The 18,188-nt window shown below is 38.1% G+C and overlaps 1 protein-coding gene and 1 pseudogene across 1 annotated transcript; both read right to left on the bottom strand.

Annotated features, from left to right (window-relative positions):
• The window catches only part of LOC101299826, a 5,346-nt pseudogene extending 2,468 nt beyond the window's left edge, over positions 1–2,878 (bottom strand).
• Positions 2,879–3,767: 889 nt separating this feature from the next.
• On the bottom strand, positions 3,768–18,155 carry LOC101301534 (protein MOR1-like). The gene is made up of 54 exons (XM_004307832.1): positions 17,770–18,155; positions 17,570–17,675; positions 17,368–17,491; positions 16,649–16,728; positions 16,378–16,555; positions 16,230–16,294; positions 16,050–16,132; positions 15,875–15,960; positions 15,629–15,742; positions 15,338–15,457; positions 14,765–14,867; positions 14,395–14,531; positions 14,109–14,174; positions 13,884–14,007; positions 13,735–13,769; positions 13,500–13,571; positions 13,288–13,392; positions 13,094–13,199; positions 12,889–13,001; positions 12,691–12,778; positions 12,477–12,577; positions 12,199–12,306; positions 11,994–12,099; positions 11,833–11,912; positions 11,608–11,754; positions 11,422–11,497; positions 11,141–11,265; positions 10,935–11,045; positions 10,704–10,853; positions 10,421–10,495; positions 10,256–10,337; positions 10,066–10,160; positions 9,881–9,982; positions 9,731–9,805; positions 9,544–9,639; positions 9,355–9,456; positions 9,163–9,264; positions 8,864–9,046; positions 8,638–8,749; positions 8,452–8,528; positions 8,264–8,343; positions 7,966–8,028; positions 7,737–7,863; positions 7,365–7,487; positions 7,158–7,235; positions 6,837–6,995; positions 6,595–6,753; positions 5,973–6,070; positions 5,721–5,877; positions 5,404–5,520; positions 5,155–5,250; positions 4,974–5,045; positions 4,568–4,850; positions 3,768–4,468 (listed from the first exon to the last, which is right to left on the bottom strand). The coding sequence occupies exons 1-54, from the start codon at positions 17,930–17,932 to the stop codon at positions 4,212–4,214; spliced, it is 6,042 nt and encodes a 2,013-aa protein (XP_004307880.1). The 5' UTR covers positions 17,933–18,155; the 3' UTR covers positions 3,768–4,211.
• Between the last annotated feature and the right edge of the window lie 33 nt (positions 18,156–18,188).

The following is an 18,188-nucleotide window of genomic DNA, read 5'->3' as shown; positions in this document are numbered from 1 at the left end:
TGTGGTAGTATGCTACTCCTATTGTTATGATGTAATACCCAAAGACAGGCTTTGATATACCAGAGAAAGCTGCTGCAAAAGAACCAAGAGCAATCTTTACAAGTTCTCTCTTTTTCAAGCCAAACCAGATTCTGAAGAATATGGCTCTTTTTCTTATTGCCTCTTCTTCTTGCTTGGGAGGCTCATTAGGATATCGGTCGCCGTGGGGCTCTTTGGCTTGTCTTATCTGTTCAGGTGAACACTTTTGGTGGATGCTTTCAGATTTTTCAGAGGGACCATCTTCTCTGTTAGTCATTCAGTATGCAAATGAATTCTGGTTAGATATCTATGGCTCTACATGTATAGTTACATACAATGGAGACCAAGTGTGAATTAACCTTGATTCATGAACTGGGTTGAGATTTTGCATGCTAAATAAGTTGTTGTAGAATTTACTGCTTTCAAGTAAGCTCCGGTGAGTTCCTGATTCTGTAACTTGTCCATTCTCTACAACCGCAATCATATCTGCATTAACAATAGTTGATAGTCTATGTGCAATCAAGATAACTGTCCTTCCCTGCATAGCCTTATCAAGAGCTTCTTGAACCATCTTCTCAGATTCCGAGTCAAGAGCACTTGTTGCCTCATCAAGCAGAAGAATAGGAGGATTCTTGAGAATGGCTCTTGCTATGGCGATTCTCTGCTTCTGTCCTCCAGATAACTGTACTCCCCTTTGTCCTACCTGTACCGCATTTCAGACGAGGTGTTACAAATCAAGTGTCATAAAACACGTATTAACAGATTGCATGTTACTCCGCCTTAGCTAGTGGATGAGTTGAGTAGCTGACCTCTGTGGAGTACTGATTTGGAAGTTGGGATATGAAAGTGTGTGCATTTGCCATCACTGATGCTTTCTGGATCTCTACATCTTCCGCATCCATCTTACCAACTTTCATATTGTCTGCAATGGTGCCTGCAAACAGTGATGGTTCTTGCGAAACAGCTCCTATGTTTTTCCTCAGGAATTTCAAGTCAAGATCCTTGATGTTGTGGTTGTCAATCAGAATCTCCCCTGAAGATGAAAGTTTAAGGCAAATAGGAGAAGAAACTTGCCCATTTGTGTCAAGTTGAAGATTAAGGAGGTATGTACAAACCTTTTGCAAGATCATAGAATCTTGCAACTAGTGAGATGATAGTACTCTTTCCACAGCCACTGCTACCTACAAAGGCTACCGTTTTTCCTGCTGGAATTGACAATGAAAAGCCTTGAAGGATGGCTCTGTCAGGCCGGGAAGGGTAGGAAAAGTAAACATCGCGTATGTCAATGTTGCCGTAAATTTTATCAAGTTCCTTCCCGGGTGAATCATAACTTATAGCTGGCTTTCTATTGATCACCTTGAAAACTTCAGTTCCTGCAGCCTTTGCCTGATTGAAGACTTGCATATCCGGCGCAGCATAAGTAAGTGATCTGAAATTCATACAAGTAAATGACTTGAACTTATGTAGAACTTTCTGATCTTTTACCACAAGAGTGGAACTATTATATTATGTTGCTTACATGGCTCCAAAGAGAATGCTCATGACAGCAGCTATAATATCCCCACCGCTTGCCCTCTTGGCAGTGACTACAACAGCACCAACCCAAATGATGATAGCCCAAGAAATGAAGGTCACAGTTTGAAGCATTCCTGTTCCAACTCCCTTTGTTAGAGCCTCCCCTTTGCTTAGCAAATACTGTTTGGCCATGCAGTTTGAGAAAGACTTGATCGCCGAGTTTTCTCCAACGAATGCATATACTGTTTTGATTTGACATATGGTCTGGAATGCAGGAATATGATCAGTTAGTGAGATATATAGAATAGATACGAGTATATATTGATACTATTGTTGGAAATGAACATGGACTTTACCTGTTCTACCATAGAGGTAGCTTCCGACAGGTAAACAATCCTAGCAGCTGAGATGGCGTTCATTTTCTTAGTGTAAGTGGCTCCGATTACAAGAATCAAAGGAACAACCAACAAGGTAAGCAGTGCAACTTCCCAACAGCATATTGCAGCAATCAAAATTCCCGAAAAGAAAGTTGCCAAACTTGAAAGAAAATGACCCAACTGTAAGTTCATCATGAGAAACTTGTAAGTAACTAAAGCAAGAATGACTGGTAGACAGCAGGTATATATATCTATACAGTAGATACCTTCTCTCCGATTGCATCGTGTATGATACTGGTGTGGTTACTAATTCCGGTGATCACTTTTCCACTGGTTAAGTCTGTATCGAAAGCCCCAACCTCCTGGCTGAGCACTGCTCTTAGATATGCCAGTCTTAGACGTGCCACTTGTCTTTCACTTGAATACATCCAGCATCCAATTTCTTCAAAATCCAAAACACCATGGATGATTAGGAAAGTCACAAGTATGTGATTTTCAAAGAATTTGCAGAGTGGTTAAGGAAACGTACCAAGTATTCCAGCCGGAAATGTGGCGAAGGCCATGTACCACACAAAGGGAATAACCTGAACAAACACAAAAAATGTACAAACCAATGAGTTAACCCCTCTCACAAGCAATTTATACTTTCTCAAAAACGACTATTTCTCCGAAAAGTTTACCTTGTTCAGTGCTTTAACCATGGCAGCTGTGTCGTTAATATTGCTCCCAAAGGCATTGAGTGCTCTGCCAAGCAGTAGATATCCAACTGGAAAAGCCATACCATGGACAATAGAACCCAAAGTCCCCAATACCATCATAACCCAATCCCATCTGTCGGCATAGCTAAGCAGCTTACTGAATCCCAACGTTTCTGATGAGCTTCCCTTTGTCTCATCATCCTCATCAGTTGCTTCTTTCTTCTTTTCCATGTTCTGCATGAGTTCTTCCTGGGGTTGAGCGTGAACCATTTTGCATGCAAGTCTAGTATATTATATATCAAAGAGATAATTCTCACTAGCCCTAATTTTGCTAGTGCGAATAACAATACACATAATTGTCAAAGACTGAAAAGGTATAGGTGTTGCTAGCTAAGCTACTTGCAGTTAATTTATAGTTCATACATACTAACGTTTATGAAAACAATACAAATGGATCAAGGTATATATGAGAATATGCGTGACACAACCGAGGAAAATGAAGCACTGAAATGGATTCTTCTTCTCAGCTGCCTCTTGGTGTTTTGGACTGTGATGGCCCTATACGTACATACCTACACCCACAACTGTACGAGATCGATCACAAACAAATTGAGATATACTTGAGCACTAATTTATATGTAAAAATTGACCATGTAACAGATTTTTGTATGTTTTCGATATGTTAATTAATGATAAACTCCTTTTCTAACGAGTTACTTGACAGAAAAAGGATCGGAATCTAGTATATACTGGGACACTGTGTTACTGCAGGAAGCAGCAAACTGAAGAGGTATTTCGTAACGAGTGAATATGCATTGCCTGCAAATGATTCCTGGGATATTAACAGATGAATCCAGTTCTAGCCTTCTAGGATTCGTATTTTCAATGCCAACAAGATGGAAAAGGTGCAAGAGTTACAGTTCAACAAACATGGGTACGCTTTTTCCCAAGTATCCTAACCATGATCCCATCGCTCATCCTTATTGCATTGGTTTGTCTTGTCCCCATGATCTGGAATCTGGAAATTAATAATTAAGATGAAGACGAAAAAAGAAAAGTTATTTTTCCTGATTCATGTGAGCAATGTTTCTAATGCTAAAAATCCCAAATCTGGGACAAACTCGTCTCCAATAGGTCCAACCCAAAGAATACGACGAAACACAAACAAATTGGGTACATTTGTATTAAATTAGGAGGCATTATAATCAAGGATTAAATGCTTCCAAAGCAAATATAAAACTGAAATTTCTACAGGTTTTGCAGTACAAAGAAGCCAAATAGCACATGACAGTGCTATATCCTATAAACTCTGCCAAAAATTTTAGGACCTGGGAAATGTGGTCTATACCCGCTAAAAAAGAAAAGCAAAACCTGAGTAAAGCTTCTACAATATACAAATGTAACGTTGCTAGACACAGCGGCGGTATATAATAAACAACACCCCAAGAAAAAGCTCAGCCTTTGAGGATGCCATGAGATACCAGGTCTGTAGCTGTGACTGAGTAATGAAAGCAGTGCCTCCCTGACATTTACAAAAATAGAGGCCTGATGGGGTCATGAGATAAAAATCTTCGGAGAAATTCTTCCTATTCACATCTCTTCTTTAAAGGGGTTCAATTGTCCCACTCTTTAGTCTCTCCATCCGAGCTTGAAGCCCAGATAATGCCTTTTCATCCATAGGGAGAACCCCACTTTGGAGGGTATTCTCTGATACCCGATTTATCTGATCAGAGAGTCCCAGATTCTGGTTGTCATTTACATACATTAATGGCCTAGCTTCTGAATCCAGGTTTCCAGAAGCTGCCGCTAGTTGCATGCTTTTCATCCTTTCTCTTATTGCATCTAGTGTCCCACTAGTCACTGCAGTGCCAAGATGAGTTATGGGGTAAGGTCATTCAGGTCAACAAGAAAAACCAGCAGTGATGCAGGAGAAAAAGAAAAGGCACTAACATGAATTACCTCCACCCATATATCTCTCATTCCTTGGGTCGACCATTGAGTTTTCGACCAGGCCTCTAGGAGTATTGGCATTGTGAAGCCTGTTGTCTTCAGCATATGCCGGTGGTAAGTTAAAGCTAGTTGGTTCAGATTTCACATTGAATGATTTTGAATCCATTAATGAATTTGTGTGTACAGGGGAAAGGGGTGCAAATTCAGGCGAAGAAACGCTCAGAGAAGCTGGGGGAGGAGTAGGCATTGGTACACTTGAAGGTGTCCTTCCAGCTGCTGCATTCTTCTCCATCTGTAAGAAACACTATGTAATTAAAGTTTGATATTATATACCTAATTTACTAAATAGGAATGATGAATTTAGTCATGGACAGGAACATCAAACTGGTATACTGCAAATTTTGATGAAAATCACCTGTGTTAAACCGTCTCTAATATAAGTCCGAAAAGCCTCACTGGCATTTTGGAGCTGAGAGAATATATCAACCTGAAATAAAACATAAACAGAATAGCTGAGAAACCAATCAAAAGTCCTACAGGAAGCAGAAGAAATAGTACCAAATAAAAAACAGGCTACGAGGAAGTCATTTACTCACTTTAGGGTAGAGTTGGGTTATACGATATAGTTCATACAGACCAATGGAGCAAGTCTGCTTGTCGCCAATCTTCTTGAAAATGGCAGCAAGTTCTTGCTGAAAGTAATAGTAGAGCCAAAATGAACAATTTTCAGAAAGAAAGAAAATTATACATGAATATATATAACTGTACCGAAAGAAGGCATGCTAAAGAAAAAACAATAAAAGAACTAACCAATGCAGTTGATAAAAGATACAAAGTTGCAATACCTTTAATTGTGCATCAGCAGAATGTGTAGCAGATGAAGGATTATTAGCTGCTGAATCACCCCAATGAGTTTGGCCCCCAGACCCAGTTGACGTCAACATCCTTGCTGCCGCTAGAGTCTGGCCAGTTGTTAAAAACGGCAATAAATGATAAATCAGTGTCCCTACTCCAATAATATATATAATGAACAAGGAAAAAAAGGAAACCACAAATAAATAAAGGTGACTGTTAACTATAAGTTGCGGTGTTTCATTTGTTATTAAAAGTTTATTTTTCAATATGATAAATAAAATAGAAGATACAGTATTATAATAATTACCTCCAGATTAAGATCAATGTAAGCAAGAATAATTGGCTGGGGCTTCATGTCTATAGGAACCATAGAAAGGTGACCTTTAATTGCAGCTCCCCGAAGCTTCACAAGCTCATGTAGAACAGTTTTCACCATGCGCAATGGTTTGTCATCAGCACCAGCTCTAATATGATTTAAAATTTCACAGAAGACGGGAGAGAAGAAATCAGTGCATGAACCACAAGAGAGTGGGAATTATCGTTGTCATATGAAGCATACCTTCTCCGGATTTCTTCCATACCCAAGTCTTGAAGGTATAAATGGATACTTTGAAGGATGTGGTCCAAATCTACATCATATATGGTGCTTTGAAGAACCTACCACAGGAGAAAGGATGATATAAGAATGATATTAACATTATCATCAACCCAATGGCAATGGATTAATATCAAACCATGGAAATAACCAACAAAAGAACCCAGAAAAAAAAAATTATGGATAGACCATTTATTCATCAATCTCATAAATTTCTTGAAATCTGATTCCGTGGTTAAATATCAATTACCATAGCTCCCATCATCTTCTTACGGAAAAAGCTTTAGTCTATTATAATTAGGGATCAGAAAAATAGATATACGTTGCAGAATGAAATTTCTCTACTCCAGCTAAGGATTTCTTACTGAATGGTTCACATAAGTTTAGGAAAAGGAGGAGGACTATAACAGATTGGAATACTAGAGTTGAATTAACCATTTGAAAGCTTAATTTTAATTGTGCAGTTAATACAAGGCAAGTATCTGCTGGGACTGTGTACATGTGGGATACATTTTGATAGATAACAAAGCTAAAAATAAACAATGATAATATTTAAACCCAAATATAAGGCCACAGAAAGAAATACCTTTGTAAGTTTAATTAAACATTTGACAACCAGATCAGAGAACTTCTGGTTTCTGGCAGCCAATGTTTCATTCGCTGCAGGCGCAGGCCATCTTGAGGGATCTAAAGGACGTAAGAGATTGATAAGAACCACGAAGGATGAAGTTCGGTCTGCATTATCCTGCAGGTACAATCACTAGTTATAACTAATGTCGCAGACCAAAAAATTAATATGAAAGGGAGCAACGCAACATAATCAGGTACCAGTATCTTTAGCATCAAGACATTCAAGGCTTTCAGAAGTTGGCTGCCATCATCCATATGGGGAACCCTCTCATCCAAAAGCCAGAGCAGGAGCTCAGTTATTAGACTATCAAGAGTACTTTCCTTGACAGCATGTGCAAATCTTTTATTTTGAAATGTCTGAAGAAAAGTGCTAATTAGTATCGTTACACAAAAAGATTCCTGGAGCATGAATGAATTTCCTACAAAATTTATTAATCAACTCTTATTTACTCTGACTCCCCATCTAATGACACACAATAATTGCATGAAAAATATCTTCAAATTTAATTGGTAAACTACCTGCATAAGAGTGTTCAGTACATATTTACAGGACCTAGATGAAGCTCCTGTCAAACTGAAGTCAAAAGTCGTTGCTACCTATTCAAGAAACCAAAAAGAAAACAAAAGAAGGCTGGTAAATTTCAATTGAGGCCACATATACAATTACAGCAGGCAACAGCATAAAGGAAAGCATGTGTAATCAAATGAAATTGTTATTATACTTGCCTTCTTTGCTAAGCATGAAACGAGTTTATCAGCATCCCTCACTAGGTCATCCATTGCACTGCCTTCTGGATCATTGGACGACTGTGCCAACTCATGACACACAACTTTCATTCCTTCAACCGACTGGAACAGAAGCATATATATTCAGAGCATGTTCTTTACTTAAACCCTAAACCCTATATGCTCAGAGCATGTTCTTTACTTGATAAAAATGGCAACAAAAAAAGGACATGCAGAAACCAAACCCGCCACAAACAGAGGTAAAGCAGCCAAAAATAACAGAAGACATCATTCATCACAGAAAACAAGAAATCATGACAATTGAACAGATAGTTACTACAAATGACAACTGAAACATTTTAATTTGCACACCTGATCAGGATCCTCAGAAGAAATGATCTCCAAAGCTTCATTCCAGTCTGTTGGGCCATTAACAGCAGCAAATCCACGAGGCATCAGCTGTCTCTCCCTGTGAATCTCAGTATGACCATAATTGCCCCTGAAAAATGATATCAACATCATTATGCTCCATTGAGAACAGTAACTACATTGGAAGAAAATGAAGGGATAATATAAAATGGGTCTGCAAAAGTTGAAATACCTAGCAAGTGTTGGAGCACCAATAGATCGTGCAAGCTCTCCACTCTGCTCTGCTACATCAGACCTATTGGCAAGCAATAAAGCCAATATATAATTTATGATACTGGAGGATTATGCAATTACATAAAAGTTTCCTTTTCATTTACAGATATACTTCCTGTCTATCGTGTTCTTTCTAACTGAAAGTCATTACATACAGCTATAATTGAACATTCAAGAATGTAAACACAGAAACTTGAAAATTAGAAGCAGGAAATAGCAACATAACTATGTTTCAAAAACACGAGTCCAGGGCATACCCAATTTCCCTAACAGAACGCCTCAAAGAAGCCCTAGCTTCGCCAGGCTTTCCTTCCTTATTTCTCTCCATATCTTTAACCTGAAAAAAAAAAGTTAAAACATAAACTCATGATTAGGAACATAGACAAATTACAGTCAACTCTATCAAGCTTTTCTGAGCAACTTTCAAAACATCGTATTTACAGACCGTATACTTGAATCTCTCTTCTATCAAGCTTTTCTGAGCACCTGTTAGCTTCCCGACATATCTCCATATGTCCTCCCCTAATAAGAGTAGTTATAATAAAATGACATCAGAACATATCAACAAATTATAATTTACCATTTCCAAATTATAGCCGACAACACTTTACAAAGACTAAACAAGACATACCAAGAAGCTTATAACCAGAAGCTAGAGTATTTAAAGCAGCCTTCCTAATTTCATTCTCTCTTTCTGCTGTCAAGCTTGCAACGATTTGCAAAGATTTTAATTGTCCACTGATCTGTTAAGAGAAGTAGATGTTAATGTTTTATATCACAACCAAGTACTAAGACCCTGCACCGTTGTATAGAAGACTACAAGCACACACACACAGGAAATACTTTCTTTACTTTACCTCAGCTCCATGATGATCGATCAAATATCCGACAAGTTCAGCACACTCAATTCGTGACCGGTAGTTCTTAGAGCGCAATCCCTCCAAAATATAAGGTAAACTCTTTGCTGCAGTATATGCCTCGACAATTTGTCTGGCTAGCTCCTTCATTTCTTTTCGTACTCCAGATCCATTATGCCCAAGCTGCAGCAATAAAATCAGCATTGAAATTCAAAAGTGGTGTAAAAGTTTGAGCTTTTATAAAATGCAGAAACAGCTATTTGATACTGAAGTTGACCATATAAAAGAAAAGTAACAACCTTCTCCATTAGGCATGGAAGGAGAATTGCGGCTTCTGATTCGGTCAACATGTATCCCTCATCCCTAAACATGTCAAAAAGGTCATGAAGAAATTCCAGCACCTGTGGAACACAAGATATGCAGTTATTTAGAATTCAATACACGTATAGAGCATAAAAATAGGAAAACAAAAGGCACAAAAAATACCATACCTTTAGCAAGGATGTTGTGTTTGATTTACAAAATTGTACAACAAACCATCTAAGCATTATATCCATAACTTCAATCATTTCCTTTCTGATAGTTGGAAGTGCCTGGCATAGAGATTGGAAATGAAATTTAAAGTTATGCATTGACATATATGACATAAATCAAAGAAATTAAGAGCGACAGGAAAAGACCTTCTGCAGCATCTCAAGTCCATCAACTTGCTTCTTAAAATCTGTACTAAGAAGCCGCCTATGCAGATCCTCTCTGAAGTACTTCATCATGTCATTCTGCAAAAGAAAAGGCAAATGAAAATAAAATCAATGACCATGGAATAAACAAATTAGTATATTATTTGGTGAAATATGCACAAATACAAACCTCAAGATCTTGAATCTGTTCTATTCGTGGTTCTTCAAACTTAAACCTCTTAACCACTATTCTCTCCCTATCCACCTGGAGTTCAAATAACAATCAGTCACTGTACTCAACATTAGTCTATTTAAAGTTCTATGCTATTTCCATATGTACCTTAACTGAATCTTTAACATTTATCAAGGCCTGTGACTGGACAGCTATATCTTGGACGGACAGTATTGAACCTTGCCTTGATCCCTTCATTGCATTGGTCCTCTTTGAATTCATTGGAAAATCAATTAATAATCTCATTACAAGTTCAAAATATAAATGACCACAAGTAAAAGGAGGGGGCATACTGAAGGTAAGGCTTTCATTCCAGGCTTTACAATTCCATTGGAAGCAGATTTTCCGACCTTTGGGATGCTTTTGGATGTTGGTACGGTCGATATTGCTTCAAACATTTCAAAAGTTGTTAGGGGAAACCATTCAGATTACTTTGAGTTATCATAAACAAAACACATGAGAGTCAGCATCCAATATACACACCTTGAGAAGACCCGAAAGGCTTCAACCGTTCAAGAACAAGAGCTAAAGCTGGCCCTTGGATATCTTTCAAAATTTTCTCAACCTGAGGCATAACCAAATAGAAAAGATTTCATATCAATTGTCACATGAAAAGAAAAGAGCACTAGAGGCTTCTAGAACACTTACCGCTTCATGTCCACTAACTCTCAAAATTTCAGCAATGCATGCCTCTGCTGCTTTACGAACATCTGAAGATTTATCCTATAAGAAGTAGACATTAAAGAAATTATAGGAGTGATTTGTGACTGTGCATTTATTCATACTATATATTTATGTTCATACTATATATATTTATTTCATTCCAAAATGTTTCTAGTGTGGGTAATTTGATAGATGAATAGGTATAACCATGAAACAACTGAGCCAAGAACGTCTCATAAAAAATAATCTATGCTCATATAAAATTTACCGTCATAGCAGAGGAAGCTGGTTTCAGAAGATATACAGCGTCATTATATTCACTTAACACAGAAAGCTGCCTTGTCAACCAGTCAAAGAGATCTTTGCGCCCTTCTGCACCAAGCTTGGTTTCTGTTATAGCAGCCGTGATATAAGGAACCTACAGCAACAGCAAAAAATCCGTTTTGGTACCCTGACAGGAAACTCAAATTTCAAAACACATGTAAGATGACTCAGTTACCATTTTATCAAGATTCACAGCAGAGAGCCATGAGTCTAAAGTAGCTAAAGTGCATTCTCTCATATGCTTCTTATTGTCTCCAATACATTTCAAAATATCTGACAGAATGCCCTGCAAGTAACCAATGAGTGATATAGTTAAATTATCTCAAGGAAAGGAAAACAAACAAGTTATCTGAACATTTCTAATTTCAGAAATAAACAAACCTTGCTCGCCTTTTCAACCAGTGCTCCCATTGCAGATGCAACATTACCAATAGCTGTCAAGGTTGCTGCAACTAGGTTCTTATTGCTGTCATATAATCGCCCCCTTAAGGCACCAAATAACTCCACTGGCAGCAAAGGAAAAAAGAAGGGAAAAACTGAATGAATAAAGACCATTATGTAGAAGCAATTGAGCAAATTAGCATGTCAGATTCCCATCACATCCCTAAACTCCCAAAACCATGTTTAAAAAGGAAGCTCCAATACCATGAAGATAGTCTTACCAGTTCCAGTTGGCTGGATGCGCTTATTAGCCTCTTCTATAATTTTATTTACAGCATCAATTGACTCCAAGCGAACCTTAAAAATGCAAAGGGGGCAGATTCAATATGGCTCTTAATAAATATCAAGTTCTAAGAGCAATTGCCATTTACAGCATGGAGAAATACAAAATCAAGTACAAACAAGACCTTCCAATCAGGGCTCTCCAAATTCTTCAGCAGAGTAGGTGTGACTTTTCCACTAATATCTTCACGTGGAAGACTATCCAACCCACCAGCAGAAACTGATGAAGATTCTGCTGCTCGAACATTTCTTTTCAGGACCACAGCAGCACCCTAGTAAATGATACAGGCATAAGTTACCCATAAGGAAATATGAATAATAATGCAACTCTGACTATCAATCGAGCATACCTCATATGGATTTTTTTCATACTCCGCTTCCAGTGCACTAAGTAGTGCAGGTTTGACATCCGTAAGAAATCCTTTGATATCTGCAAGTTATGTACTCTTAGATAAACTTTATGAAACTGGATATTAAACTATGGTACGTTCAAACTGAAATGACAAATCACCTGGACCAACAAACTTATGTGTAACACCCAAAAGTTTTATAGTAGAATTCCTAGTAGCAGCAGCACTGGACTGCAGTCCAGTATCTTTGCAAAAATCAATCAAATCCTGTAGAAGAGAATACCATATTAACATCTATAACTAAATGATAACTGATTAAGATGATGACAGAAAGAGATATAAAAGTCACAATAGAATGATAGACACCTTAAGCTTCAAATGTGAGACACCAAAATCTTCGACGGCTGAAACCATCCACAATATTCCCTCGCTAAGAACCTTAGGATTCTTGTGCTCTTTCATGATTTTGTAAAGCTACAATAAACAGCAACAAGAAAAACATCATTGAAGATGGAGCTAAATGACTCTTAAGAAAATACACACACACACACACACACACACACACACACACACACACACACAAAATGCAATTCGACACTAAAGAATACAAAGTGCAATAATGAACCAAAAAAATTACAACTTACTCTTTCAAAAATAAATCCTGGACCTATGGCTTCGGAGAAAGAAGTCAGGCACTTCATCGCATGAGTCCGAGTCTTGATATCTGCTACCCGCTCACTTATACCTATCAAATAGCAAGATAAATACAAGAGCTGGACTACAAAATCCAGAACAAAAACCACCGGATGGGGGCGATAGCACCAATACTGATCAGTAATCAAAATGAAAAACACTCACCCAGAAGACACAGTACCACACATTTCTTCGGAAATTTCATCGCAGTGGAGGCTATGTAGGTAATAACTTCAATTACCTGTTGTTGAACCTGCATAACTCAAAATACAAATCTTGTTAGCTTTTCAGCAACTAAACAAAAAATATTAACAGAAAATAATAGTAATAAATCTGCCCAGAAAAATTAAAAGTAAGAATTACCTGAACATTTTTTTCACTCCAGCCAGGGACAGCACAGAGTAAACGAATTAATAACTCAACTGACTGGTTAATGTCCTGTAAAGCTTCCACTTGTTGTTTGAATGAGGATATGGCTGCAAGAAAATCGTATGGCGGTTATAATCAATTTAAAAAAAATAACAATAATTCTGTAGGATTTCAACTCATAATCAATATCATCACCAACCTTCAAGCCGTTCTTTCCACACAGCGCTCTTCAATTGAGAGATGGTATCCGCTTGTATAAGAGAACCTAATCTGCTCTCAATTTCTTCAAGACTCATTTCTGCTGGCTGCGAGATTTCAAAAACAAAAGACAGTCAAAGCTACTGCGGTAATGAAATACAAAAGAGCACTTCAACTGCAGAGAAACTCAGATACCTCAACGTCTTCAGGTGGTTCAACTGACTTGGAAGCTTTCGGCTGTGCAGTTACTTCTTTCTTACTGCCACCAGATTTTCCAGATCCCCCTTTTTGTTTAGCAGGCTATTATCAAGACCATTGTGTCAATCATGAAACAAAGAACAATAACACTGATATTTCAGATTTCAAAATAAGTGAGCACAAAAAGAGTTGGGAGCTATGGAACTCACAACTGCCTGAACAGGCCTCTTCCCACTAAGCATGCTTGCAGCCGACTTTCGAACAAATGAACCGTCTGAATTCTGCAAACAGTTAAGACAACAAACACACTTTCAGGACCACCATGAAAAATATGGAAAACAAAATAGGGATTGAAACAACTCCATCCAATTATATGTTGACAAGGAAGATAATTAACAGACGGCAACATAAACTAGGAACTTGAATTGAAGGCAAGAAACCCACCTCCAGAGAGGATGCAGTAACACCAGAGCTTTGAACTGTAGTTGGCATATCAAAATGAACAAAAACCAAGTGAGGAAACATCAAATCAAACAAACTTGAATACTAAAGAAGAATGTGACCTCTGCAAGTACGGGAACAGAAACAGAAACACAAACCTGAGGTTGAAGCAGTGGATGTACCACCTTCGGAACCCATAATCATTTCAGAAAGCTTCTTTCTTCTGACATCATCAAGTTTCTCCAGGGACCTCTCCAAAGGCCTCATACCAACTGACTAGAAAATGAACACGGTGCAAATGAAACTTATTAGTCTCCATATTTAAGATTCAAGCCTAGAGTTTATACATGAGTCAGTTCGATGCATTTAAATGCTACCTTAGCTACTGCTGTCAAAGCTGAAAATGCTGCATCTCTCACTTCTGGGGTTCCATCATTGAGGCACTACAGAAGTACAGATTGCTTTAAGATTAACCATCCCATAATTGTAAACACATCAGAATCATGTAGTTTTAAGTAATTCTAACAAGAATAAGCTTTGTTCTTCTCAGATGTTTTAAACGGCACTTATTTAACTTCTTAAAAATCCAATCCAAATCAATATACAAGTGAAAACTGAAAAGCAAAAAACACACACAAGACACTCAAGTAAAGATGCACTGACCTCCATAAATATAGGAACATAGTCCTTGTGTAACTTTAGAACAACAGCCTTGTTACTTGTTTCAATACAAAATGTCACCCAGTTCAAAGTTGATGATCGCACAAGAGGTACTTTATTTTTAACTGATGTCTTAACATCTGCAATAAACAGTATGTATGATACATTAGCCACAACCACTGCCTACCAATAGTGAAGTATGAATCTGATATGAAAAGAGTTTCACATATTGCAATACATAAACAGTAAATTATGAAAATAGTCAGCATCAAGAAGCTACATAGAATAAAATAATTATAGTTTATAAATCAACAAATAAAAAGTTAAAACCGGATGCAAAAATTATGCATAAGTTAATGAACATGAAACCTGCCTTCAACAATGTCAACAAGATTTAAGCAGCCAGCTGTATGCATAGCTTGAAGAGTCTGGTTCAGCGCCTCACTCATAGTTGGCTTCTTCTCTTTCAATTTCTCCTATATAAAGAGTAATAAAAAGGTAGGCAATTAATGACTAGATCTTCTAGTCAGTAAAAGATAGCATACTTTAAGTTGAACTTAATAAGCTAACACACACTGTCATTGATTAAAAAGACTGTTTGAACATTATTATATAAACACAATGAAAGGAATCAAGACTACGAAAAACAATGGTTTAAATGGGAAATGGTGCAAGAGGTTAAGCTCTGGTGCCATGCCCGCCATAGTTGCCAAAATGAGAGTACGAAATAAAAATAAGTTCTAAAAGACTATCTGACTTGTAGTAGTTAGGATACTATATGATGAAAGACCAAAAGTATGCTTAATATTACCGCACACTAACTCATTTCTCAATTTAATTTGCACAGTGTATACTTTATAGCAGTATTGAATAATAAAGATGAAAAACTCGGTTAACTTAGAGTAAAGTTCTTCATTCCCCAATGGAAACACATAAATAAACTTACAAGTAACCCTGGCAATAGAAAACGCGAACTGCCAGAAAAGTGAGTTCTTAGGCCCTTGGCAAGATTGCCGAGAGCTTGGATAGCTTCAACTGCAACAGCTATGTTCACATCTGTTATAAGCTGCACGAAAAAATAGTCCACTGAGAAACATAGATTGAAGAAAGAGAGAAGAACTCCTGCGGTAAGTAAGCCCTACTGTTCCATAGGCAATAAAAATGGACACAGGACACTGTTGAAGTGAGTGGTAGATGGAAATATAATTGCTTCAGCTATAAAAATAAATAAACATACCTTCTTCAATGTCCTACATATTTCGGTGAAGTCACCAGGAGCTATTCTTTTGGTTGAAGCAAGCTTGGTGAGTTCAGCAACAGCCTCCTTTCGCTCTGACCATTTGGATGCTTTCTAGAACCAAGTGAAAAGATTAACAATACTTTAGAGGCAGAGAAAGCACATTTGCTGATGAATGTAACACCCAGTTCAAAATCCATAATTGAAAAACATAGCTACATCTTAGGATAAAGAAATGACACTAACCACTCCGTCCCAAAATCCAGACTTATCCAGAGGAGTCAAAATATCAACAGGATCAACAAGCTCGTATTCATCTATTTCCTGAGGAGCTGAAAATCCAGATACACAACAGTCGTATAAGTAAATGTGCAAAAGGAAAATTCTTTGGAGGAGCCAATTTGCAGGGTCAATCACATACCATCCGCTGTAGATTCCTCAGAAAGACCAGGACCAACGACTTCAGATACAACTTCCTTTTCTGGCTCCTTGTCTTGCTCGGATCTAATTCAGAGATACAATAAAACAATGTAGCTTAAGACATAACTAAGCAGTGTGTGCTGCATTCAGATATTAAAACATTTAACAACAGATTTTTCACCTGATTTTGCGAGATGGTCTGGCCGTCCCAGTGACATTGACGAGCTCAGCCTCCAATTCTTTTTTCTTCAATGAAAAAAGGACAAATGTTATTAACCATTTTCTCATAATGAAATTAGAAAAGGTAAACAGAAGCAAAAGTAACATACCATCGTATCCCTCATTTTCTCAAACAATATTGATTTTACAGGGTCTTTTCCAATCCAACGGCAAAGCTCAAGAGTAAGTCCTTTAGAAGATGCACGAACATTTTGATCTTGATGGTCAAATAGTTCAGGAAGCATCTTAAGAACCCTTTTCGGAGGAATAATTTTTGAGCCAAATTCACTATTCCGAGAGAGTAAAGACACATATTAGTTAGAAAAACAAGTCCATGAATTAATAAATAGATTTTAAGAAAACAAATCTCAATCTGAAAACCTTAAGGCTTGAAACATGACATCAATTGCAGGCACAACAGCTTTGGCGACTTTGTTTTTTATTGCTTTCTCCATGGCATCCTACAAAAAAACACACCCTGTGTAAAGGTCCCAAAATAAAATTGTGATCAATTGCTACAAACCAAAATTAAACACATCAATTCATACCAAACACAGAAAAATAAAGTAGCATAAAACCACCAAAATCCACACTACTAAATCCCTCGCCATACAGATAAACAACTCCATTCAAATCTACTTTCGCCTTATTTTCAACATTTCCCTACCTGTTTTCAACTACTCATAGTGACCAGTAAACAACCAATTCTGGTATATAGATGCCAGAATTGATTCTCATAAAACAGTTCAACTGCAATCTTGATTTTCTCTCACTACAAGTAGATACATGTCACATCCCACAAAATACTGAACTCTTCTTTACAGCTAGGGGGAATTACAATGGCATCATTGCGCTGCATATAGAATGACAGCTGCTGTCCAATTTTTAATAAGAAATCCTTACTCTTCGACACCTTCATACCAGACAACCAACACAGACAACCCACCGCTTCACGTCTTACTCCTGCTACTACTAATACTACATTACACTAGATTTCACTAGCGATCTCTTCACAACTAACTGCTGCTATTACAAATCATACACTACACCACATTGCCACTGCAATGTCCCACTCAAGATGAACCAAAAGAATAACGTACCAAGAAAGCATCCACAGCCTCCAATTCCACCCAAAGCATGAAGGAAGCCTGCGCCTTCTCCACCGTCTTCGGCCTGCCAGTGAGGCATTTCGCAACAATGGTATCGCAAACCTCCTTCCCATACCTGTATCAAAACACACAACTTAAAACAAACAACCCTACCAAACTCAACTCCAACAAAACTTTCGAAAAAAGCACTAACCTTGCAGCATCAGCATCCGCCGCACGTAAATAAGCAATCAATGCATCAAGCGCCTTCTCCTGCACCGGCGAATTGGCATCCGCCAGCGTCTTCCTAAAAAACGAACCTATCCAAAAACAAAAATCACAGTAAGAAACCTAAAAAACGAACCAGAACTAGATCGCCGGTAATCGGAACCGTTCCGGCAGTAAAGCTATTACCAAATTCACGAAGGCGAGCGTCCTTCGGATCGGTGATGGAGTCGCACAGGGCAGCCAAGTCGATGTTGGCTTCATTTCGCACCTTCCAGTTCTTATGAAAAAGCCGATCATCCCACGGCAATTTCTTCGCCTCCTTCAACAGCTTCTCTTCCTCCGACGACATTTCTCACCGGAAAAAAAATAAAACCTAGCTTTCTCGCTCCCTCGCTCGCCCTAGCAATCTGATCTAGGCAAATGCAGAAGCAGAGGAAGAGCGCCTAGTGCTCAGACGCAGATCGGGATCCAGGATTTTGTACAGGAAATTTGAAACGAAACCTAATTTCGATTGGCGGATTGGAATTTTAACGATGAGTGTTGGGCAAGAGAGAGAAAGAGAGGAGAGAGAGAGAGAGAGAGAGAGAGAGAGGACGCCGACCAAG

The sequence above is a fragment of the Fragaria vesca genome, linkage group LG7, assembly GCF_000184155.1.
Source record: "Fragaria vesca subsp. vesca linkage group LG7, FraVesHawaii_1.0, whole genome shotgun sequence".
Classification (NCBI taxonomy): Eukaryota; Viridiplantae; Streptophyta; class Magnoliopsida; order Rosales; family Rosaceae; genus Fragaria; species Fragaria vesca.
The sequence above is the reverse complement of the archived record's forward strand: the minus strand, read 5'-3'. Positions and strand labels throughout refer to the sequence as shown.